General features: G+C 37.4%; 1 protein-coding gene across 1 annotated transcript in view; it reads left to right on the top strand.

Annotated features, from left to right (window-relative positions):
• Positions 1–26386, top strand: part of man1a2 (mannosidase, alpha, class 1A, member 2) — a 181211-nt gene that overhangs the window by 135118 nt on the left and 19707 nt on the right. The window contains 5 exon segments of the mRNA XM_055015102.1: positions 1748–1842; positions 9876–9999; positions 10236–10329; positions 25476–25591; positions 26155–26374. Of these exon segments, the coding sequence (XP_054871077.1) occupies positions 1748–1842; positions 9876–9999; positions 10236–10329; positions 25476–25591; positions 26155–26374 (649 nt within the window).

Below are 26386 nucleotides of genomic sequence, written 5' to 3'. Positions count from 1 at the left end.
ATTAAGGTTGCAGTTCATGCTGTGAATAATTGGACTCTTTTTTTTGTTAGAACGTATTTTTGGAGCTGCTTTTCTGGTAGAAACTTGCCCTTCTTCATGTGAAGTCATGGAAAAGTTGGGATTCTTCCTCAACACACGAATTCACTGTAGAATTCTGAATTTTTCCTGTAAAGGATCAATAAAGTCTAATTCTACTCTATTCTACAATATAAGATACAATATGACAAGATAAGATACTATAAGATCCGATACAACATGTAACAATGCGATATGACAAAATGAGCTTGAGTACAACACGTTGAGGTACGATATAAGACACGATATAGCAAGATAAAATACGATACGACACAATAAGATATGACAATAAAAAAATAAGATACGATGCGCTACGATATGATCTGATAAGGCCAAATAAGATACAATACAGTACGACAAGATATGATAAGATTCAATAAGAAACGATGAGATATGTTGAAATACGCCAAGATACAAAAAAAATGATACAGTACAATACAGCAAGATAAAAAAAAATAAGATCTGATAAGAAACAGTAAGACAAGACTATACAATATGAAATGACAAGCAACAATATGATATCTAGTGTGTAGTAGAAAAGTAATTAGATATTAGTACGATACATTTCTGAAAAACGTAAGTAAACTAATACAATACTACAACAGAAAAGAAAGAAGTAATAACGATAATAAATCAGAGATCGTAAGATAATTTCAGACATAATAATGAAACATTTTACATTGACATTGATCATTTTCTGACAATGAAATATTCTGCCGGTAAAACTTGGATGGTGACATTCATGGGGATCTTATTTTGAAATCTACCTCCTGCCTAAACTACCTGCCACACAGAAAAAAATTGCTCAGCTTGAGGAACACGACCAAGAGCCTTAGGGATTGACTCAGCCTAAAAAACTCCCCAGATCCTGATCCGACCGAGAATCCCTGGAACAAATCCGATCCACAGAGGTTCTACTTGAGCTGAGACGCCTCCAGAAGTCTCAAGTCCAAGCCCCAGTGGGTTTAAACTTTTTTCAGATGGGACCAGGAGGACTTAAAGGACATTAGACCGACGGTTTTAATGTTGTGGCTGATCTGTTCGCTCACATCCAGTGCAGCAGCAGAATAACCTAAGCTTCCTTTTATCTCTTTGATTGGCACGCCGAGAAAAAGAACAAGGGCTGCGGCAGATTTTTTCAGAGCCTTCATCTGTCAAATGGGTGCAAAAACTTGTGTAATCTCAAAACGAACACATGTCCATTCCCCGGCATCAGTCGGTATAAATTAGACGCCAGTCACGATAATGGAAATCCAACTGTGACTGTGTACTTTGGTCTGTCGCTCTGCTCTGTCGATGCGGTTTGACCTCCAAGCTTTTCTCTCAGTGGTTCTGCAACATTTCATATTACGGTGGCACAATTTGAAGGAGGGGGTTTTGCATAAATTAGGGCTCCTCTGCCCCATAAATCTGCTCAGCTCTGACACTTAGTGGCTATCATTTAGCAATCGTCGTCCTCCTGACGTCTCACTCTGTTCTCTTCGCCTTCGTCCTGCATTTGTTTTGGCTCTTGGCAGTTGTTTTATGCGTGTGCTTGTCAGGTTTTCGCGGAGAATATTAAGTGGGGAAGCTGACGGACTGTGGAATAATCCGAGTGAGCACGATGAAAGAGAATTTTAAAGTTAACCAGTCTTAACCGTGTCTCTCTCTCCTTCTTGTTTTTTCTTTCTAGGTATTCAAACTCAAGGCGGTCCAGCTAGCCGAGAAGTTACTTCCTGCTTTTAACACCCCAACTGGGATTCCCTGGGCCATGGTCAACCTTAAGAGGTTAGTAACTGCCACTAAACACCAGCACAACATCTGTTAACGCACCTGAAATGAATATAAAGTGAAATCTGCCACTCAGAATCAGAAATGCCAGTTGACTAACAACCAGGAATAATCCAGAGTCTGGTGTTTCTTTAACAGTTTTAGCTGTGTGTCTACACTACCGTTCTAAAGTTTGGGGTCACTTAGAAATGTTTTTTTCAATGAAGATAACATTAAATGAATGATAAATCCAGTCTAGTCATTGTTAATGTGGTAAAAGACTATTCTAGCTGAAAACGGCTGATTTTTAATGGAATATCTCCATAGAGGTACAGAGGAACATTTCCAGCAACCATCACTCCTGTGTTCTAATGCTACATTGTGTTAGCTAATGGTGTTGAAAGGCTAACTGATGATTAGAAAACCCTTGTGTAATTATGTCAACACAAGAATGAAAGTGTGAATTTTCATGGCAAGCATGAACTTGCCTGGGTGACCCTAAACCTTTGAACTGTAGTGTATATTGACCTTATTTTTGTACTAATTCTGAAACGTAAAACATTTAATATTTAAGATCAATAGACTGTATCTAAAGATGAATATAACCTCCAAGTCTAAAAAAAATGAAGCCAACATGGAACTTAAATGTGACATAAACCTTCTGTTTTGTAACAGCCAACACTGGCAAAAATAAGTCCCAATTTTGTAGAAATTCCTCAGTTCTGATGAGGTTTTAGAATTGTCCATTTTTTACATAAACGTTAGGGACTGACTGATTGTCGTGTTTGGGCGTATATTTTGCATGTTTTCCACGATTATCGGTACATTAGTTAGTCAATTACAGATAGAATTATTTCATCTTTTTATTCTGGATCCATCTGTAGTAACTGTGGTTTTGAGCGAAGTCCCGCCCACAACGCTGTCTGATTGGCTGTTACATGTCACGAATAACAGCCAATTAACGAAAGCCATTGTTTACACAGAGAGACAGAGAGTGCACTTCCACATGCATTCCCAGTGTCACACAGAAAGATCCCAACTATTAACTTGTCGGTGTTAACAAATGGTGCAGCTGGAAATTATTCTGCTGACGTGCTACGCTACTGCTAGCTATTGCTAAGAGGTTAGCTGTGCGTTTTGACCTGACGCTATCTGAAGCGCTGTAGCATCTTTCTAAAGTCAGATTAACTTGAGCAGCCTCTAGCAGACACACAACCTGAGTCATGTCCGGAAATCAGGACATTAGCTTCTCTCACAGTGGCTAAGGCTATGCTAACGGCTAGCGGCTAAGTTAGGAGGCAGCTACAGATTACCTCAAAGCAGTGTCTGACAAAACAAATGGCATTTTAAGATCTGGATCTTAGTAGGCAATAAAAGTGATAGAAGATTAACAAAACAGTGTCTGCAGGAGACAAATTGATCAATTAATTGATCTCAAGGTAAACGAAGGAGAGCGTCCTAGCATCACGTGACACTGACATCTTCACCCTTATTTCTATTGTACGTATTCGGTAAAATTCAAAAACACATCAGCGAACTCACTGATTTCAAATACCTAGATGAGTTCTGATTCCAGTTTTAAGAGAGCAGATTATGCTAGCTGGAGCGCTCTAAAAGAAACTGTTGCATTTATACGTCTTATCCCAGATTCTTACAGCTGCTGAAACAACAGAAAGTCATATTTTAATAAGGTAGCTCATAGTTTGGTCCACCATGGCACGACAAAACATATATTCTGTGAACCTCAAACCCTTCAGTAGCCACGAAAACCTATAGCTGGCCCTCATTTGAATATAAAGCATTCAGATTAAGGCATATATTGTAAATCAACACGAAGCAACATTACTTAATATTGCTTAACTGACTTCTGCATCTAAAACAATTGCTTCGGGTTTCAATCTGTCTTCAAACGACACAAAACGATAAAAGAGACAAAATGTAGACAAAAAAGTTACAAAACAACAAAAAAATGGATACAAGCGAGATAAAAAACGACAAAAATGAGAAACAAAACGACAAAAACTATACCCAAAACAATGAATAAAGCAAAACGAAAAATGACAAAAATGAGACAAAAAATACAAGCTGGTCAAAAAGGAACACTAAACAACAAAAACATGAGACAAACAATAAAAATCAGACAGAAAAAGACAAAAAACAACGAAAACAAGACAAAATATTACAAAAATGAGACACAAAATGACAAAAGAGCAATCTAGTATTTTATTTTCTGATCAAAACAACTTGTCATGGTCGAGGAATTATTTTAAATTTATAGTTTTACAAATTTGCAATCTGCAGTTAATGTCCTCTCTGTAATTTTTACACTTTACAGAGTTGTCCTGTGGGCCGGATTGGACCCTTTGGTGGGCCGCCTTTTGTGTGTCTTTGTAGTGCTTTTGTGTCTCTTTTTATCTATTTTTTCAGTGCACATACACACCTAGCATTTGACTTTTCTTATCCGTACAGGTCCTTGATTAACTTGAAGGTTTATAATTGTAACTCAGCAGTTGTACAACAGTATAATACACACATTGATAGTAATCAAGGCTGCGCTAACAAACACATTTCGGTCTTCCTTGAAGCATCAAGGCTTTCAGAATTTCAGAAAGGTTCTTGCACATTCCTCATCGAGACAAAAATCAAAGCTTTGAATGACTTTGAAAGTCGTTGTGGTCGTTTTGTGTCTCTTTGTGCTCATTTTGTGTCTCTTTGTAGTAGTTTTGTGTCTCTTTTTGGTTATTTTGCGTTTTTGAGGTCATTTAGCATCTCTCTGTGATAATTTGTGTCTCTCTGTGTTCGCTTTATTTCTCTATGTGGCTATTTTACCATTCTAGGTGGCTGTTTTATATGTATTTGGTGTTACTTTGTGTCTCTTTGTGGTCGTTTTGTGTCTCTTCTCAGTAAGTTTGTCATTTTGTGATCATTTTGCATCGACTTCTGCATTGAAAACAACTGTTTCAGGCTTCAATCTGTGTTCAGGAAAAGGACGTCTTCGAAGTTTAACCCTGTTTCTTTGACCACAAAACTGTCATAGCTGTATTTTTCTTCACAACATACCAACACGACTCACGTTAGTTTGGTTAGAGAGACACTGGGGGCAACTTTTCAGTTGATTTCAGGCTAAAAATATAGTCCATTATTATTCTATATCTGGTTTTTCAGCGCTCACCACACCTAACATTTGACTGTTCTTATCCGTACAGGTCCTTGATTAACTTGAAGGTTTATAATTGTAACGCAGCAGTTGTACAACAGTATAATGCACACATTGATAGTGATCAAGGCTGCGCTAACAAACACATTTCGGTCTTCCTTGAAGCGTCAAGGCTTTCAGAATCTTGCACATTCCTCATCGAGATAAAATCAAAGCTCTAAATGCTGTTAAATGTTCACCCCTGAAATATTTGTTTTGCAATAATCTCACGTTTTTTTAAAAGCTCCCACACGTTCACCGTCCACCCACTCAGGTGTTTTCTTCTGCCTGATTACAGGACTGTGTGGGTTTGTGCTGCGAGGGCAGGACAACTTCCACCTCCACCGCTCTGATTATCACATCGTTTGTTTTCAGCTCGTGTTCCTCCCAACGTGGCTGCACTCGACCTGAAAGAGTCGATCTGAGCGGCTCCAAGGGCCCGTTTGAGGGAGATTTCTCTTCTGGAAGCTGTTGTGAATTTGTATTTTTTAACAGGCTGCAAAAAGAAAGTCTAAAAGAAATGTTAAATTCAACTTTTAGAAATGTGCCGACACCCCATTGCCCTACAGCTTGTTACACTGGTCAATATTCCAGCTGCAGTGTAACATCACCAGAATATCTCCATCCCCTCCCCCTCTCATTTTGTGTCTCTTTGTGGTCATTTTGTGTCTCTTTGTGGTCATTTTGCATCTTTGTTGTGATTTACAGTGACTTTCTGGTCATGTTGCATCTCTTTGAAGTCATTGTACATCACTTTGTGGTAATTTTGTGTCTTTTTGTGCTCATTATGCATCTCTCTTAGATCATTTTGCATCTTTGTGGTTATTTTGTGTCTCTTTGTGATAATTTGCTCTGACTTTCTGGTCATTTTGTACCTCTTGGCGTTCATTTTATGTCTCTGTCGCTATTTTGCCATTCTTGGTGGCTGTTTTATCTATTTTTTTGTCTATTTGGTATCAATTTGTGTCTCTTTGTGCTCAATTTTAGTCTCTTTTTGGTCATTTTGCATCTCTGTGTGGCCATTTTGCCACTGTTGGTGGCTGTTTTGTATTGATTTGGTGTCATTTTGGGTCTCTATAAGGTCGTTTTGTGTCTCTTTGTGGCCATTTTGTGTCTCTGTGTGGCTATTTTGCCAGTCTTGGTGGTTGTTTTGTGTGTCTTTGTTGTCATTTTGTGTTGACTTTACATCTTTTGCATAATTTTATGTTTTTGAGATCATTTTGTCTCTGAGGTCATTTTGCAGCTTTGTGGTCATTTGCAATGACTTTATGCAGTGATTTTATGTCTTTCTGTGGTCATTTTGCTTCTTTTTCTGGTAATTTTGCATCTCTTTAAGGTTGTTTTATGTGTTTTTGAGGTCATTTTGAGTGTGTCTGCGGTAATTTGCAATGACTTTATCCTCGTTTTGTGTCTCTTTTTGGTCATTTTGTGTTTCTCTGTGTTCATTTTGTGTCTCTTTTGTACTATTCGCATGGGATTAGTGTTACCTGGGGATCTCTGGTAATTTGTGAATTACTCCAGGACGTCTGTTTCTTTAAGCGCATTCGCAGGGGATAAACGAAGTCTGTATTTTACTCGAATTTACTGACATTACAGCCCGGATATGATGTCAAATCTTTGCAAGTCGCAACATCCGCTGTTGTCACATCCATGTGCAAAGTGGACGGCCGCTACTCGAAAAAAAATACACACTGGTCGCACGAATGAACATTAAAAACATTAAAAGCCTATGTTGTAACAATGCTACTGTTAGGGTCTCGTTAGGTTTAGGCACAAAAACCACTTGGTTAGGTTCATGGAAAGCTTGTGGTTCGGGTTAAAATGACCACTTTTGACGTGGTATGTAGTCGTCATGGCAACAGTAAACATGTCAAAGCAGCAACGTGACTTGAGAACAGCGGGCTGTGTTGACGGGATAATGGGCCATCAGGGTGTTTGTATTCAGCCTGTTGAAAGATATGCTTACCATCCGCTGCTACACGTCATCCATCTCTATATCCTCCCAGGTCTCCTTCTTCTTATTGATCTGATTTTGCCGTTTCTGTGAATGCTCCATAGGCCTGTTGTGTATCGGCCGACTCCTGCATTTGCTCCTAAAATGTCGTCAATAATTTCCGGGGCAGCCTCCAGAATTCAACCGAGAAAAATGTAGAAAAAGACGCGCAATAAAAAACAACAACTAAAATACCCCCCAATCGCCGAGATGCAGATTCACACGGGACTATTATTATCCCAGGACGTCGGTGTTTGGCGAAATATAGTAGGTAATTTGCGGGAGAATTATTACTTTACCAATTACCAACACAGCGCATTCGCATGGGATTAAGGTCACCGACCTCCTCCACAATTATTACAAATCACCAGAGGTCCCTGGGTAATGCTAATCCCATGTGAATAAGGCTTTTGTCGTCAATTTGTGTCTCTGCGTTCATTTTATTTCTCTGATTTTCACTCTCTGATTTTGCCATTTTTGGTGGCTGTTTCGTATCTATTTGGCGTCAATATGTGTCTCCTTGTCATTTTGCGTCTCTTTTAGGTCATTTTGTGTGTTTTTTAGGTAATTTTGCATCTTTGCGGTCATATTGTGTCTCTCTGTGGTAATTTGCAGTGACTTTATAGTCATTTTGGGTCTTCATAAGGTCCTTTTGGGTCTTTTTAAAGTCATTTTATGTATCTTTTGGCTATTTTGCCAGTCTTGGTGGCTGTTTTGTATCTATTTGGTGTCAATTTGTGCCATTTTGTTGTCATTTTGTGTCTCTTTGTGGTTGTTTTGTGTGCCGTTTCGTTCGTTTTGTGTGTCTTTCGTAATTTTGTGTGTCTTTCTGTTAGTTTTGTGCATCTTTGTAGTGCTTTTGTGTCTCTTTTGGTCATGTTGCATTGTTGAGATCATTTAGCATTTCTTTGTGGTTAATTTGTGTTTCTTTGCATTCATTTTATGTCTTTATGTGGCCATTTTACCATTGTTGGTGACTGTTTTTTTTATCTATTTGGTGTTACTTTGTGTCTCTTTGTGGTCATTTTGCATCTCTTTGTAGTGCTTTTATGTGTCTTTGTGATCATTTTGTGTGTCTTTGCAGTAATTTGGTCGTTGTGTGGTCATTTTGCATCTGTTCATAGTGTTTTTGTGTCTCTTTGTGATCATTTCCATCCCTTTCTGCTCATCGCCTTCTGCTGCCGTTCTGTTCTTGTCATTTGATTCTACCTGTGAAGGGAAACTGTGTGTTTCTTTGTCTGGCGACATTTCACCTGAGTCACCTGCCGTACGTGTTATCAGTTCACATTTCCGTATTCGTGGCTGTGAAGGAATGAAGTGAATAATCTCAGAGGCTAGTTTGTTGCTAAGCAGCCAGCCTCGGTGAGTCTCAGATAAGCATCATGTTCCAGGTATTTCTAGCTCCTTAAGGATGTGCGTAGCACAAGAGAAGGCCTCGGTTTACTCAAGGTGATTCTGATTTTCCAGGTGCTTTGTGACAATCACACCAGAGAAAATGCAGCTCCACATGTTCACGTATTCGGCAAAATTCCTCAGGATCGACTGTGCTCAAGGGAATTAAAGCTGAACAGAAATCTAATAATGTAAAAACCCAAGCGTTTCCAGATGCATCTTATGTCAGATGTGGTTCTAAACAGTGCTGAGCAAGTTGTATTAGGTTATATTTGACTCAGTATACCTTTAAAAACTAATATTGTTTGACCAGCTACTTGGTAACTCAAGTAAATATTGCTTTATTGGTCAACTAAAATGTTTGTCAGTATCGATTAGTAATCAAGGAGGCCAGTAATCGATGTCTGGAACCAACATATGTCTGCAGTAAGAATAAAAAATGACATTTAGAGTAACATAAACTCCAACACGAGGCTTGGTTCATTTGTCTTTGTTCACTTTTGTTTTAAATATGACAAATTAAAAGAGAAATCAACATTTATCCCAGAGTGCTGATAGGCTATTGGTCATGAAATGTAGCCAATCAGATAGCACTGTGAGGCAGCTGCATCAGAGCCAAAGTTGTGCATTTTTTATTTTATTTTATTGAGAATTGGTCAAAAAAAATCCCAGTTCATTTCCATTTTGCGTCTCTTTGTGGGTATTTTGCATTGACTCTATGGTAATTTCAGGTCTCTTTGTAGTCATGTTGTGGTTATTTTTGCTCTCATTGTGGTCATTATGTGTCTCCTTGTGGTCATTTTGAGTCTCTTTTAGGTGATTTTGTGTCTCTTTGTGGTCATTTTGTATGTCTTTGTGGTCGTTGTGCATCTCTTTTGGTCATTTTGAATCTCTTTAAGGTAATTTTGCTTCCGTTGGTGCTCATTTTGTGAGTCTTCACATTTTGCATCTCTGTGTGGTCATTTTGTGTCTCTTTGGGATCATTACCTGATTGGTTACGACAATAATGTTGACAACTGCTCCTGAGCATATGTAAAACATGAAAGTAGAAACTGGCTTTTAATAAAACCCTAATGGCCCTAATCATTTCAGCATTGCACTTCTTAAACCATATTATGATCCCTCGACTCAGTGATTCAATTATTTTTCAGACTTGATGACTTATTTCTTTGGCGTCGCCCAGAGTTCCAGTTAATGAAGCGTTTTTCAAGCTGCGGCTAAAAATATGATCTTAACAGCCACAAATCTCAGCAGCTGCCAAAATTTGTGCTGAGTCACTGGCCTTAATTGAAAAACCTGTCAGATACATTCTGGTCGTTAAAATCTTTATCACCGCCTTAACCTGAGCGTACAGAATTTAACCTGTGTTTGTTTCCTTGTCCAACTCCTCCCTCTTTTTATTTTTCTGTTTTTACAACATCCACCTCCCCCTGTCCTCACCCCTTCCTCCTCCTTCCTCCTCCTCTCCAGCGGTGTTGGTCGTAACTGGGGCTGGGCGTCGGCCGGCAGCAGCATCCTGGCTGAGTTTGGGACTCTGCACATGGAGTTTGTTCACCTGACGTACCTGACAGGAAACCCCGCCTACTACCAGAAGGTAACACCACGAAAGTTTGGATTTACATCTGAACGAGTCTTTCATGTCAGCAAGTGTCAAAGTTATAAAAATGGTGACTAAGTTGGAACTCCAAGCAGTTTATGGCCGTTTTTTGGGGGGGTTTTTTTGGCTTCCTGTCTCATTTTTATTCACCGTGGGTTCATTTTTCAGTGCAATAAGGAAGAGGAGATATTTTCTCTTTGGGTTAAAACTCATGTTTCTGCCGTTTATTTCAGGTGATGCACATCCGGAAGCTGCTGGCCAAAATGGACCGACCCAACGGGCTCTACCCAAACTACCTGAACCCCCGAACAGGCCGCTGGGGCCAGCGTAAGTCCACCTTTTTATTTACTTTTCTATTTATTTAATGTCACCTCACCCACAGGGTTCTCGTCAGAGCACTGTGTGTCTCTTTATGGTCATTTTGATTCTCTTTTAGGTCATTTTGTGTCTCTTTATTATCATTTTATGTCTCTTTATGGTCATTTTCAGTCTCTTCTAGGTCATTTTGTGTTTATCTTTGTGGTCTTTTTTCATCTTTTTGTAGTGTTTTTGTGTCTCTTTATAGTCATTTTGAATCTCTGATATCATTTTGTGTCATTTTCTGATCATTTTGCATCTCCATGAAGTCACTTTGGGTCTCCTTGAGGTCATTTTCTGTCTCTTTGTGGTCGTTTTGCGTTTCTTTGGGGTCATTTTGCATCTGTTTGTGGTTATTCTGCGAGTCTTACTTTTATTTATTTAATGTCACCTCACCCTGCAGGGTTCACGTCAGAACTCTGTGGCGTTAGATAACTACTTTACATATCAGCGTTGATACGAGATCCTCTGAAGAGAACGAGGAAAGATTAACGCTAAGTGAAGGAAAGACGAGGAGCAGAATGGATCGTCTTTAATGAGAACAAATTGAATTGAGTAGAAGAAGACGGAAGACTGGGAGCACAGTATTCCCAGTGTATTGATTAATTTTGGCGAGCCGCCAGGGGAAATTAACAGCATCTCAGAGTGAAGTTAGACGTGCAGCGACGCACTAGTCCTGCTCTGAAACCTGTCATTTCTGTCTTAAAGTAATTTCCCCAGAAATACATCATTAAACTAGAGAGACAACAAATGTGTTTGTTGGTTACACCTTGAAATAATGTCGTATTTCGCTCGACACATGATGAAAGATGTTTGTAATTGTTGTCACGGCGACGAAATGCAAACACAGGCGAGTAGATTAAGAAGCACGGCGGATATCAACACAGGAATCCCAGCGGAAATGTTGTGTTTTCAGACTTTTCGCTGGCTGCTCCCGTGCATTTTAAGACATTAGATACCTCTAATGACTTCTTCTGTTTGTCGTGTTGATGAAAAGATCCCACTTCCTTCCACATTTTGGGTAAAAATCAGTAATATTCTGACCCTGTTCTCTGCACAAGCTGCTTTTCTAAGTTCAGTGAAGTTGCAAAGAGAGCATTTAAATAGTTAAATAAATCAAATTAGCTCCTTTCGAACTTGTAACAGAATTCTTTCACGCTTTTCTTAAAGTGTAAAATTCACAATTTCCAATAATCTCTAAACGCCTGAATGTCCCAATAAAACAGCTGTGCTCACAACAGCAGCAAATCTGGACATTTCTTTGATTTGCATCCAAACATAACATCACAATCCCCAGATATGAGGTTTGAAATTTAGAAAAATGTCTTTTCTGCGTACATAAATCATTTCCTAATGAGTCATCATCGTTTCTATGAACACGGTAATAAAAAGGGCTGCGCAGACACAAAAATGTAAATTATTGAACTTTTTCTACTCATTTCTAGTTATTGTTTATAAAGAAATATTAAAATATGGGGGTAACAATAATATAATATTATTTATACAACATGCTAACATAAATAATATAATAAAAGGCATATTGGGGCAGAGGTCCTCTGTAGGCACGAATTTATTTACACGGTAAACATCCAGTTATCAGCATTCAAATTTCAAATATGGTCTGGAAAAACACAGCCAAGTAAATAAGCAAGTAAGTAAGTAAATAAATAAATAAGGAAATTAGTAAATAAGGAAGTGAGTAAATTAATAAATAAGTAAATTAGTAAATAAGGAAGTAAGTAAATAAATAAATAAGTAAATTAGTAAATAAGGAAGTGAGTAAATTAATAAATAAGTAAATTAGTAAATAAATCAGTATGGTAAATAAGCAAATAAATTAGTCGATAAATAAGTCAATAAGTCAATAAATAAGTCAATAAATAAATCAGTAAGCAAATACATCAATAAATAAGTAAATAATAATAAATAATAATAAGTAATTAAGTGAATAAGTCAATAAATAAGTGAATAAGTAAATAGATAAGTCAGTAAATATGTAAATAAATAGATAAATAAATAAGGAGGCAAATAAGTCAATAAATAAATGAGTAAATAGGTAAATAAATAAGTAAATAAATAAGTAAATAATAAATAAATACATAAGTAAATAAGTAAAATTCAGTCATGCCTTGTATTCTGTTCCAGTCTCTCCTTATTTAAATTAAATTACTGAGAAAGTCGTCATAATTTAACATGTTTATGGTACAAAATGATGTCCGATTACAATCAACTCCTCTAGTCGGATGTTTTTAGCTTTTAACTTGAATAAACTAGTCAGTAATACGGTCAAAATCTAAATCTAGAAAGCAAAAACACAAACAGGTGTGAAATCTGACCTGCATTCGAGGCCGATAATGAACTGCTTTGTCAGAATTAGTTTTCCTCCAAACATTTATTCAGAATATTTCATGTAGTGTTTGTAGACGTCTTGGGAGCGTTTCAAGTTCTATTTTTACTGTATTTGAATTTTTAAAAACTACTTATATATAATGTTCATTTACAGATGTTGGTTAATATTTGAAAGAAAAAAGATTTATATTTAGAATTGAAAAATGGTTAAAAATAAATAAAAATGTTATTTTACAGATCTTCTCTGTTTGAAGTAACAGATAATGTTTAAAAAAAATATGGGAAATGCACTTTTCAGTCAATTTATATGTTAAATAAAATATAAACAAAAACTCCACATAAAAAATCTATTTTTACTAATAGGGATTCTTTTTTTCTTACAATTTTCTGTATTTTTTCACAGTGTACAGACATGCCTGTTTGATATAAACATCAGTGTTAATCAGTGTTTGACCTTAAATATATCTAATAATTAATTTAATTTAAAATAATAATCATTTTCAGATGTTTGCTAATATTTAAAAGAAAAAAGTGTATTAAGCATTAAAATGGTGGTTAAAAAAATATTTTGCAGATTTAAACTGCTTTGTCAGAATTAGTTTTCGTGAAAAAAGGATTCAGAGTATTTCTCATTTTCTTTCATGTAGTGTTTGTGTTTGCCTCCCTGAAGTTACTTCAACTTCCACTCACAGCGTTCTCTAAATATTTCTCTGTTTGCTCTCGAGCCTTTCAGTGGGGAGAGTTTTTAAAGCGTTTAATGGAAATTCAGAAGGTCGCTGCGTGTTATCAGAACGTTCCAACAGAATATTAAAACGTTGTGGATATTAAAATATTCCTCTTCTAGAAGTACTTTTGTCTTAATGGAGCTTTTCGATCCAATATCTGCTCTTTAGTTCGGCAAGAGGAAATGAAAAGATGGAATCTGTTTAAAATTGAATATATTATTGTGTTTTTTTGTCCAGGAGAGTTGAGCTGCTGTATTTAATCTTTTAAATTTCACTGTAATCACAAGTAAATGGGAAATACATAAATACACTAAACACGGAGGAGCAGACTGTCTTCAAAATACACATGCTGTGGTCCAGTTCTATTCGGGTTTTTTTGGTTTTAGTTGTCAACAAAACAAATGGGTGCTCTCTGGAACAGATAGATAAATGGAGGGGCTCATTAATGGATGGATCGGCGGCTCGGCAGCCAGACTGATGGACTTGTAAACGCTCAGACTTTGGGCCAAAGGCACGGAAAAATAAATGTGTGCACGGCGGAGGGAGGGCGGACTGATTGATGGATGGATGAGTGCATTAACAGATGGATAGTTAGCCGGAGAGCTGCGTGACGAGGCAGGTGATGATGGATGTTTGTTTCTGTGAGTCACAAAATGAGTCTCACGGTGAGTTATGGGAATTATTGTGTAGGTAGCAGCTCTGCACAGACCCACAGGGTGATGGAAGGATGAAATTTAGCTGTAAAAAAATCTGTTTTTTATAAATAGTATTTTGATTTCAAATTTTAGATGTTTACTAATATTTAAAACAAAAAAGTATATTAACAAGTGAAAATTGTGTGTATACATGTATATATGTGTGTATATATTTGTGTGTATATATATGTATAAATATGTATATATATATGTATACACACACACACATATATACACGCATATATATATATATATATACACATACATATATGTGTGTCTAAAAAGGTTATTTTACAGATTTTCTCTGTTTGAAGTTACAGATAATCTTTAGAAAAATCACAGGAAATAAAATTTTTAAACTGGCTTTAAAAGAAGATAATAAATTGATGTAGAATGTATTTTAAAAAAAATTTTAAAAATATTTTATTTTAGAACTATTAATTTTATTTTGTTTTGCAGATATTTGCAGTCATTTTTACAGTTTTGAATGATACACTATTCCACGGTTTACAGATATTTGCTAATATTTGAAGAAAAAACATGTATATTAAGGTAAGAATAGAAAAATAGAAAAACAGCTAAAACAATCATATTTCACTGACTTTTCCTGTTTAGTGTAGATACAAATTGTATCTTTTTAAAAATTCTTAATATGCATATTTTTTCTTCCAAATAATAGGAAAAATTTGTAAATTAGCAATATGTTTTTCAGATTTAAATGCCAAAAAATAGTGTTTTTTGTGTCAAACATTGAAAAAAGAAAACGAATTGCCAAGACTTTTAATGTGAAGTGTTCCCAGTTTGGGCCTGTTTTTCAGCATTCTAACATGAGAAATAATACTTTGTGTATTTTTTCTAATTGTTATCTGTAATTGAAGAAAACGGAGAAAATCTGTAAAATAAGTTTAACTTTTTTCTTTTCTACCATTTTTTCAATTCTGAATGTCGTTTCTTTCTTTCAAATAACAGTAAACATCTGTAAATTTAAAAAAAGATTTTTTCAGATTTAAATACATTAAAAATAATTTCATTACAGGTCAAGCATAGAACGAAATTACCATTTATAAAAATATTAATTGATATGGACATTATATCAAATTTTTGTCTTGTTTTTCAACATATTCATGTGTAAAATAAGGTTTTTATATATTATATGTAATTTAAAACATTCACTTTTTACAGGGTCGTGATACTTGTCTTTGACCTGGACACATTAATTAGCTGCCATCCCAACTCATTGTAGCTTTATTGAGTACAAGGAGTTTGGTGAGAGCTCCATAATTAATGTGAACCTTGACTGGACTCGGGGCAAAAATGTCCTTGAATGATGATAAATTCCTGCGAAACGACAAATGATGAGGCAAAGGTTGCCCCAATGATTTCACCATATTTCTCCTTTATGCTTTGCGCTGTGAGGTAATCATGTCCAATCATGCGACTACCGTGACCTTGTCCACAGTCGATTATTTGTTGCGGGGCGACTCTGTAGAATTCAGAGGGAAAAGAAAAATTGAGCTGTTTTCATGAAAAAGCAGCTTTAAGCATCCCGAGGCGCTAAACTTTGGCACCGAACAGTCAGCAGAGAAAGCTTCATCAACCAAGAGGCAACTATATCATAAAAATAAGCAACAGTGGGGGAGTTTCACACGTGCTTGTTGGTTTCTCTAAGGGTTTGTTGAAAGCGAAAGCTAAAACATTTTGTTGAAAGTACGCTTGTCTTGCAGTGAAGATACGACCAAAAATAACACATTTATACTCGAGTTACAAGAAAACAGTAACCTTGATTTGCTTGGAATTACTGCCAGGTTTGTAATGAGTCTAATCTGTGATAAATCATGTCTCTTTCTTGTGTCATGCACTCTATAGTTTGCTTAATTAGTTTTTTTTTGAGTGCAAATCACTCAGTATGTGAGGATTATATTAAGTATTGCAGTCAGCATTTGTGGTCTGCTGCTAACTTAAGCATGTAATAACCTTGTTTACCTAAAAAATGTTGATTAAAGGCAGCTTGTTCCTCTTGTTTAAGTACCACTAGTGACGCCTATCGTTTAAAATCATGTATGTTTTATTTATTTATGTTTGAAGCATCATCCAGTGGTTTGTTCACTACAGTTTTGAAGCCTCTAGTCCCCATGTTGGTGTGACAAAACAAACATGGGACGGATCTGATTGGAGAACCTGAGGACATAATGTACTAGCTATTTTTATCATCTATTTTTCTCTAAACGGGAGAAAAACTTACAAAACTAAATCCATGCTGTCTTCAAAAAATCTTCAAACTAGTGGTTGATGTCATAAAGTCAATAGAAAAATATATGTGTACAAATCACAGTCAGCAGTAGACAGACAAAGCACAGGAGAAAACAGAGCTGCTAGCAAGTGTTAACGAAGTACAAAGAATACAGAATGACCTGCCTGCACATAGTCACACTCACCAGATGTAGACTTCAGGTGCAAGTTTTCAAACTCACCAGGACGATGCCACAATCACTGTTTTGCAGGGGCACCATCACTGCATCCTGGGCTGCTTAGTGCCACCCAAGAGAGCTGTTGTTGTTGCCTGACTCTCTAGATGTAAGCTTCAAGTGCACATTTTGAAAAATCCGGCCTCATAGCAGCAACCTACATGCTGAATTTTGCAAGTTTTGTTGAGGATTTTGTGCAGAAAGTCTGCAGGTCAGCTTGATTCTTTTGGTAAATTAGCCATTTTCATTAGAGTTCTTGCCTACCAAGACAATCCCAACAGTCTCTATTTTGCAGGGTTACCATCCCTGCATCCTAGGCTTAGTGTCACCCAAGGCAGTTGTGATTGTTGTCAGACTCACCAGATGTAGACTTCAAGTACAAATTTTTGAAAATCCTAGTAACTACAGCTTCATAGCAGCAACGTACATGCTGAAAATGTCAAGTTTTAGTCATGATGATGTGCATTAAAGCAGACCTGCTTGGTTCTTTTGGTACATTAGCAATTTCAAAGAGCGTTCGCCAAGTGTTTGACCAAGAGGGGCACCATCACTGCCTTCTGGGCTTATTGCCACCCAGGATGATTGTCAATCTTCTCTAAATCACCAGATGTAGACTTCAAGTACAACTTTTCAAAATCCCAGTAACTATGGGAAACATCAATCTCGTAACAGCAATCTACATGCTGAAAATGGGAACTTTTACAGAGTATTTTGCTCTGTAAGCCAGACCTGCTTGGTTCTTTTAGAGTATCAGACATTTTTTTGAGAGTACTGGCATATCAAGACGATCCCCGTGTCGCTGTTTTGCAGGGGCACCGTCACTGCATTCTGGGCTTAGTGATGCCCAAGACGATTATGATTGTTGTCTGACTTACCGGATTTAGACTTCAGGTACAAATATTCAAAGATCCCAGTAACTGCACAACTGAAAATGTCAAATTCTACCGAGTATTTTGCACAGTAAGCCAGGCCTGCCTGGTTCTTTTCATGAATCAGACACGTTTTTGCGGGTGGTCATCTACAAAGACGATCCCCAAGTCACTGTTTTGCAGGAACACCATTGCTGTATCCTGGATTTAGCGACGTGATTGAATTAGAGAAATGGAAACGAGTCAGAGTGATTTACCATGCAGTGCAGTCCGACCATTCTGCAGCACTGACGCTGTGCTGAGATAGATCTAGCAATGCAATGTCATCAGTTAGCATCAGAAAGAAATTTTAAAGCCGCCAAGAATCGGAACACATTGTCTTTTGGAGGCCTGATAATCAGAATTTACAGACATTTCATTATCAAGTCTGTTATTTCACCAGTTTTTGAGAGTTATTATTATTTGCAACAGCTTGCCTACTGTAGCTTTGTCAATCTCATCCACACTTGTTGCCAACTTTGTGGCAACTTTTCTGGATCCGACACAAGACAATAATGCTCCATGTCTTTATTCTATCTATAAAAGTTTGATTGGCTCCACACCAGACCTCCAACTTACTGAAAGAAACTGACCCTCTTTGTGTTTTGCTGGCTTTTTTCCCTTCCTGTGCCTTTTCCAGCTTTCATAAACCCATTTTATTGACTCTCCAATAACTGTTGATTGCAGTGGAAAATTACATTTTATTTTTTTTGGCATTAGTGGTGGTTAATTACAGTTTATCTTAGTTAAAAAATAAGCGCTGCCCGGCTAGATGTTGCCAGCTGTATAGAATGTGTAAATAATAATTTGTTGGTAATGGCTCGCGTGGGGCATGAATCTAAAATGAAAGTGGAGGTTTAAAACACGGGGGATCATTGCAGGGTTGAGTGCTGCATAGAAATGAATTTTACTATTTGATAGCATGCAGAGATGTTTTTAGTATTACAGCAGCAGCGTGCGCCCTTGACCTGTGCTTCAGAACAAAATGAAAGCTTTGTGGAGACGAATCCTGCATCTGTGATTGTGGTTTAATGTACGTTTGAAGCCCGACCCTGCCTTTGATTGACAGACACTCCCGGCGTGACCCAGATCCTTTGACTGGCAGAAAAGAAATGATGGAGAGCAGAAGAGTCGGGGGAGTTTTTGTGGGCGGATGCTAACTTAAGAGTGTGGGAGGTGATTGCGAAGCAGAGGTTTTGGTAAAAAGATGAGGGAATCGCTACACAAAGATCAGCCAGGACTTGAATGAGCTCCTCCTGGTTCCAATTTGTGTTTTAATCTGCGTTTTCGTGTTATTCTCCCTCTTTACATTCAAAAACTGTCTTGCGTGAAAGAGCAGTCGGAGCTGCGGGTGAAGTATTATCCATCTGCTCACCAATTTCTGTGATTTTACTTCTACGAATCTGTGTTTTACACCCTGCGATGCACCAAAGTGCATGTTTGAAACAAGTGTTTTTGCTTTCATGCACAATTGCTTTTGATCTTTCTCCATATTTTAGGGTAAAAAAAACACAAAGGCTCAGTATGTTAATGGAAATCATCAAATACAAATGGAGATAGAGGGAAAATACAAGATTATAGCTCCAAGATAGTATTCTGAGTGTCTGGTTTATGTGTAAGGATACTTCAGAGAAGATTGTTGACTGTGTGATGACGGCGAGCAGGACTTTATCAGGAAAATGTTCAATGTACAAACTAGGGATTCAAGATAATTGAAGAAAACAGATATTGTGATGTATAATTTTTATAACATATATTGCAACATGAAAAAACAGCTATATAGAATGGTTTTAAACCACCAAGACACTGCAGCCTGGTCCACTTGTTGTGGACAGTAAGACTTTTGTAGAGCTCCAGTGTCCAGCTAGACTTTGATTCTATTGTAGCTGCATGATATTCCACTTGTGACAGCTCCATTTTAACTTGTACCTTCCATTTTTTGTGCAACTATGGGTTGGCAACTTGAGGAAGTAGATGTGTGATGGTGTTATGGACAACTTGTCAAGCCACTGGTGTTTAGAAACATTGTCAATTGATGCAACTTTGGCAAAGTCGGATTGCCTTCAGATCTATCTTTCTAGTCATTATGCAAAGCTTTTTAATGCAGATTTAAATGGTTCAATAAGTTAGTTGGTAGTTTCATATAGTGGAAGCAATTGTCAACATCTTTCTTTCTGTAGACAAAATATCTTCACTCCATTTTGTTTCACAACCAAACCTTCTTTTTCCTCAGTGTGCGCTTAAATCTGAGTACCCTTCAAAAGTTTGGGATCCCCCAGACAATTTCATGATTTCCATTAAAAACTCACACTTTTATTCCTGTACTAACATAATTGCTCAAGGATTTTCTATTAGCAGTTAATCTTTCAACACCATTAGCTAACGCAATGTAGTATTAGAACACAGGAGTGATGGTTGCTGGAAATGTTCCTCTGTACCTCTATGGAGATATTCCATTAAAAATCAGCCGTTTCCAGCTAGAATAGTCATTTACCACATTAACAATGTATAGACTGGATTTATCATTCATTTAATGTTATCTTCATTGAAAAAAATGCTTTTCTTTCAAAAATAAGGAAATTTCAAAGAGACCCCAAACTTTTGAACGGCAGTGTATGTTGTATTCGATCTTTCTTGTAAATTAGTCATGGAAAATATGAATTGTGTGAGTTTTCTTTTCGTATTGGGAATCGAAAAGTTCTAACATCATGCATTTGAGTTAATTTGCTTTACATTGCACTTACTACGGTGTGGCTTTTGTGCATGTACCAAGATGTGTTACACCAGTGGTATCAACCATCAGTTGTCTCGCAAGTGCCCAAATGCCAAATAAATTTGTTCTTTGGAGTTTAGAGAGTATGTTGTGCACACAAATGACTCTAGATGCCAGGACTGACATTACTTAAATGTCTGGAATACTTCAGATATTTGTAAAATCCAATAGTATTGTTGTAATTGGTATAAATTCATCCATATTATGAATTATTTCTTGTCTTTTTGCAAAATATTAACCCAAAAAACTAAAGGACAACCAAAACTAAACACGCTAATTCAAGATGAGACTTGATAGAACATGGAACCATCCAGCTTCCTCTTGTGAAATAGTGAAAGCTTCTTGTGAATTGTGGGTTTTAGTTGCATATTTCTCAAAGACGACAACCAAGTTGAGTACATTTTTGGCTTGATTTGACCTTTTCAATCTGAACATGCATTTATTCATGCCCTAATAACACCATTAGGTTTGTTAGTCTCAAATTTCAAAGTCTGTAAGTTAAAAAGCAGGACTTAATTGTGGCTCTAACTTTACTACCCATAATTTCCTGCTTGCATGAACAATAAAAACCCACAGAGGGAAAGTCTTTCCTTTCTAAAACTCTCTTTCAGTCAGAGCTTCACAACTGTGAAATGGGTTCGATTTATAAATTTTTATACATCTTTTTATCAACACTATCTAGCAATTTGCAAAGTTTGTCCAACTAGGTCCACAAAGTTATCAGCAAAATTAACATTTTCAGTCGAGATAAGTTTAACCCCACAAAATGAGGCTACACTTGAATCAGATTAGGTGAAAACTTCCATTTCTGCTGGGAATGGACATTCAGAACACATGTCAAAAGATAGCAGACAATCATTTCTTCGTATCGTTTATGGCATTTGGCAGAATTTACTCATCTATCCATCTATTCATTTTCTGCTGCTTATCTGATTCTGCTCAGAGCGGCAGTCAGATAAAGTGGTTTAGAATAAAGTAGGTCAGATATCTTTATTCCCCCAAAAATGTGCTCCAGCATTACCTGGATTCGCATGTAAGATAGGAGGTGGTGTTTTCTGGGTTAGAACTTGGGTTTGTTTTTTTTCCAGGGCTGAGCATTTGTAGCTGAAAAATGTGTCATAATATCATGTTTTAATGCACTAAATATTGATAATTTATCAGTTTTAATTAGCTATTTCTCATAAAGCCCAGGAGAAAAGAGGTTTGATTTATACTTCACCACTTTACTTTATTAGCCAGGGAAGCAGCACACTTGGGACTTGTTAATGCAACAGAACTTGGCTTTTTTTTTTTTTTTTTTTTTTTTTTTTGTTTAATGATGGTTTTGGATCGAATGCATTTAAGTGGAGCCATTGAATACAAAAAGTGTCCATCACTGGTTCATATTACTGTCATTTCTTTCTTTTAGACCAAGGTTCTTTTGAACTGTAAATGCCTAGAAACCCAAAAAGGGTCTGAGAGGCTTCATTTTTCAATTGAAGGTGACTGTTAATCATTTATTAGCGATCAATAATTTAACTGAATACAAATATATTAGTCGTCAAGGCAGAAAACAGTGGGCATGCATGTCAGAAAATATCGATTAGCCTCTTCCTGTTTAACACTGTAGCAGCCACCTCAAACTACCAGCAGTTAGGTGTTGACAATCAGAGAGCATTGTGGGAGTTTAGCTAGTAATGGGCACCATGACAAAGTCTTCTGTGATGCCTAATGCCAGAACTCTAGTCTTGAGCTGAAATGCATTATCATGGCCCAGTGACTGATTTCAAAGTGGTTTCATCAGGTCCCCGAATGATGTAAATGATGTGAAAATACCGTTGTACCCTGATCTCTTCCTTCCGATTTTTATTCCAAACACTCAGGACTGGAACATAAAGCAGACTCACTGGTTAACTGGGGAGTTTACAAATAAAAATAAGACAATTAATGCAACCAAATAACATTTATGTAACCAGTAAAGAAGATATAGTTCATCATCTGTAGGTGCTCCTCAACCATCTGCACAACCCAAGCAACCAATGATGCTACTTCATTGTTTCTGACTGCTGAAGGGAAACAACAGACCCAAAGACAAACACAAAGTAAGGCAACATTCCTCCACGTCTGTTTTTTATTCCCCCTCTCTGGGTGGATGCAGCATTACTAGTTGGGGAATTACTGAAATAACCTCCCTAGTGCTAGTTTTAATAAAGCATTTTATTCCTTACACATGCATTATTAGATAAAAGCACCCCAGAGAATGACGCCTGCTAATTCTGTTATGGATATCATAAAACATCTGTTGTAATAATCCTAAAATACCTGAAATGTCAAGACACGCAGGCAAACAGTGATTGTATTAAGGTAGAAACTGCAGAAGATTCTCACTTATTGATGTTACACCTCAGAATGACACTTTGAGAATCACTTCAACTCATGTTTGACACGTTTATTTCTTATTTCCAAACAACCCGTCTCAGAGTGGTTGTTTTAAACATGTAAATTCCAGACGTGACTGCCCTCGGTAGCGTCTCCAAGGTTGTTTGTGAGGGTTTTTTTGCCGCTCTGTCCGTTACAAAAGATGAATAATTCATCTGTTTGATTGCTTTTTTCATCTTTCCCACCCCGTCGTTGCGTGTCCCTGAATTTTACCTCCGGGCATGTTAATCACATACAGAAAAGAATCTCCTTGATGAGACGCAAAGCATCTGCCCTGATATCAGATGTGATTTCACAGAGCTGAAGAGATAGTTAGACGTAGAGGGCGAGGGATGTTCTAGTTTGAGCTGCTGAGTAAACCCTTCATCCATACAGAGGTGACGATTCCTCATCTGTACGTTGGAGATTATACTGTCGCAGGAGGAAATCTAGAGGAAAAGATCTAATATTTCCTTCCTGAAACTCATTTCTGAGTATTTGCACAGTGATGCCTCTTTGGAATTTGTTGTCATCTGTGGTCGTAATGAAGAAAGAGGAGAAGTGTTGGCAGCTGTTACAAAACCAAACTGAGAAGAGCAGCTTATGTTAGGGATAGACCGATTATCTTAGCAGATATTTGGTATTTTTCTATCTGTATCTGTGTTTTTATTGACCGATTATTGATCAATTAAATGCTCTACTTCATTTCTGTAGGTCTCAGAAATGTCTCTCAATCAACAAAAACTAAACAAGAAACAAAGACCAGGAAGTTAGCTTCTCTCACAGTGGCTAATGCTAAGCTAACGGCGAGGGGCTAAGTTAGAAGGCAGCCACAGATTAACCTGAAATAGAGTTTGGAAAACAATAATTAATAAAGATTTAAGATCTTATTGGAAAATAAAAGTGATAAAACTGAATTATTTAGAAAGTAGAGAAGAACAGGATGAGACAAGCTGATCAATCTCATGAATCCCACATAAACAGAGGAGCCAATTTAATCACTCCTCCTGAATTTGGTGAATTCAGAGTCACTTTATGAACATTTTAAGTCATTTTGGATGACCTTTTTTAAACATATTGAAAAATTTTTGAGTCACTTCTCCACTTCTTTGGAGAAGTCTTTAATCATTTTTGTCACATTTTGAACAAAATCTGAGTAGCTTTGGAAAAGTTTTTGAGAATTTTAAGTCATTTTTTAAACATTTTTGTCAGTGAATTCCGCGCCCTTATTTAATCACTCCTGTTTCTATTTTACAGAATTTCCAGAATTTTGAGTCACTTTGGGAACATTTTGAGTCATTTTTGTCAGGTTTTACATAATTTTCAACAATTCTGGAGCCATTTTGAAAACAATCTGAGTTGCTTTGGAAAAGTTTTGAGTCATTTTAGAGAATTTTAAGTCATTTTGTCTATTTTTTTCAGTTGACCTCACCCCATTTTGAAGATGTCTTTGGGCCTCTTTGGGAAATGTTTTAATTGTGGAAAATTTTATAACTTTGGAAATGTTTTGAGTCATTTTTGTCAGATTTTAACCTATTTTGGACAATTTTTTAAGCTATTTTGACAAAAATCTGAGTCACTTTGGAAAAGTTTTAGAGAATTTTAAGTGCGTTTGTCTAATTTTAAGTCATTTTGGAAACATTTTTATCAGTTGATTCCACATTAACAGAGGAGAATATCCTAATTTACTCGCTTTTATTTTTATTCTGCAGAATTTGCAGAATTCTGAGTCAGTTTGGAAACATTTTAAGTTATTTTGGATGACTTTTTTGATGATTTTTTGAGTCACTTTGAGAAAAAAAATTATGATATTGCATAATTTTGAATCAGTTTGAAATTGTTTTGAGATTTTAAGTAAGTTTGGACATTTCAATAACCATTTTGAAAAAAAATCTGAGTTGCTTTGAGAAGGTTTTGAGTCATTTTAGAGAACATTAAGTCATTTTGTCTAATTTTTGTCAGTGGATCCCACCTAAACAGAGGAGAGTGTCCTGATTTAATCACTCCTGTTTCTATTTTACATATTCAGTTATAATCACCTTTATTCATGAAGAAGTCTAGTTATGAATGACAGGTTCGCTGATGTAACATGCTGTGAAAACATTACATTTAATGTTTATCAGCTCAAAATATCAGTTACTGGCATTTCTCAGTTACCAATAATCTCCATCAACCTTCTAAAAACAAACAAAAACCCCAGAGCAGTTGATCCCTAGTTTATATTTACACTGAATTTCTGCTCATCCTGGTGGTAAATCTCAGCTGCACCAGCGTCTCTTCTTTGCTAATACTGTAAATAACATTTTATTAGGTCTGTGGAATTGCTCCTGAAATAGACCAAAGTGCCATTAAAGTGGGCTCAAAGTGTCCTCTGGAGAAAAAGAAGTTGTTTTCTTCATGAGATCCGGCGCTGCCAGACGCTGGCAGGGTCCCATCCTCACCATGTGATGTCCTGCAAATTAGGCCGGCCATGAAAGCTGTGTAAACTGTGATGAGGACGACTGGGGACACTGAAATGTGAGCACATCAGGGAGAGGGTAAACAAAACTGGCAAAAAAAACAGAGGAAACACACTGCCAATATATTGTGGATGTGGAGAAGAACAAAAACACCCAGGGCCTCGATAGATGCTTTTCATGCCATATGTTGCGCTCTGCCAAGGACTTTGAGGCAAAGTCGAAAAATGAATAATTCACTTTCTCGTTTGACCGTCTCTCGCTGTTTTTCCTCTTCCTCCCGCTCTGTTGCACATCTCTCCTCCACCTTGCTCTTTCTTTAACTCCTTTAATCCCGGCTCTCTGCAGATCACACCTCGGTTGGAGGACTTGGGGACAGTTTCTATGAATACCTGCTGAAGGCCTGGCTCATGTCCGACAAGACCGACTCCGAGGCTCGCAAGACCTACGACGATGCCATCGAGGTACAGTACAAGGATGCTTGTTTTGACCAGTTATGTCCAACTTTTGCAGCTCCAAGCAAGAAAAACTAACCGCAACAGTTCAGGAATGCAGATTTAGACAAACTTGACCATCTACACGCAATTAAGTGTTAAATCAGCAGTTTTTCCTGAGTTTTAAACGCAGGAAAAACTGCAGGAAACGTTTAACAATCCCAGCTCTAACAGTTACTGTGTGGAAAGGTTGCATTGTTGTCAGAGTGGATTTAGCAGAGAGCAGACGCTGGTGGTTGTGCTGTTGATGAAGATGTCTGTTAATCAGTTAGTGTCAGATTGAGCAGAACAGATGCTGCAGAGCAGCGGGTGACGGATGTGGCTGGATTTTAAACTTGGCACTCGGCGTTCCGTTTTGTTTTCCTGCGTTTGCACTCGATGTCGACGACCCGTTCACACCACAGAACCCCCCTCTGTGCATATCCTGACTAAGTTCTATGACGGTCCCTGTTTTCTCTTTAATGACCCACGTTCTCACATGAACTCTAGCTTCATGTGTCCACTTTCTAAAGCTCCCACTCCTCTCCCTCCAGGCCATCGAGCGCCACCTGATCCGTAAGTCCAACGGCGGCCTGACGTTCATCGGCGAGTGGAAGAACGGCCACCTGGAGAGGAAGATGGGCCACCTGGCCTGCTTCGCCGGCGGCATGTTCGCGTTGGGCGCTGACGGCTCGCCCGACGACAAGGCCGGACATTATTTGCAGCTCGGAGCTGAGATCGCGCACACCTGCCATGAGTCCTACGACAGGACAGGTGAGGAGGGAG

This window comes from Amphiprion ocellaris, chromosome 11, assembly GCF_022539595.1.
Source record: "Amphiprion ocellaris isolate individual 3 ecotype Okinawa chromosome 11, ASM2253959v1, whole genome shotgun sequence".
Taxonomy (NCBI): Eukaryota; Metazoa; Chordata; class Actinopteri; family Pomacentridae; genus Amphiprion; species Amphiprion ocellaris.
The sequence above is the reverse complement of the archived record's forward strand: the minus strand, read 5'-3'. Positions and strand labels throughout refer to the sequence as shown.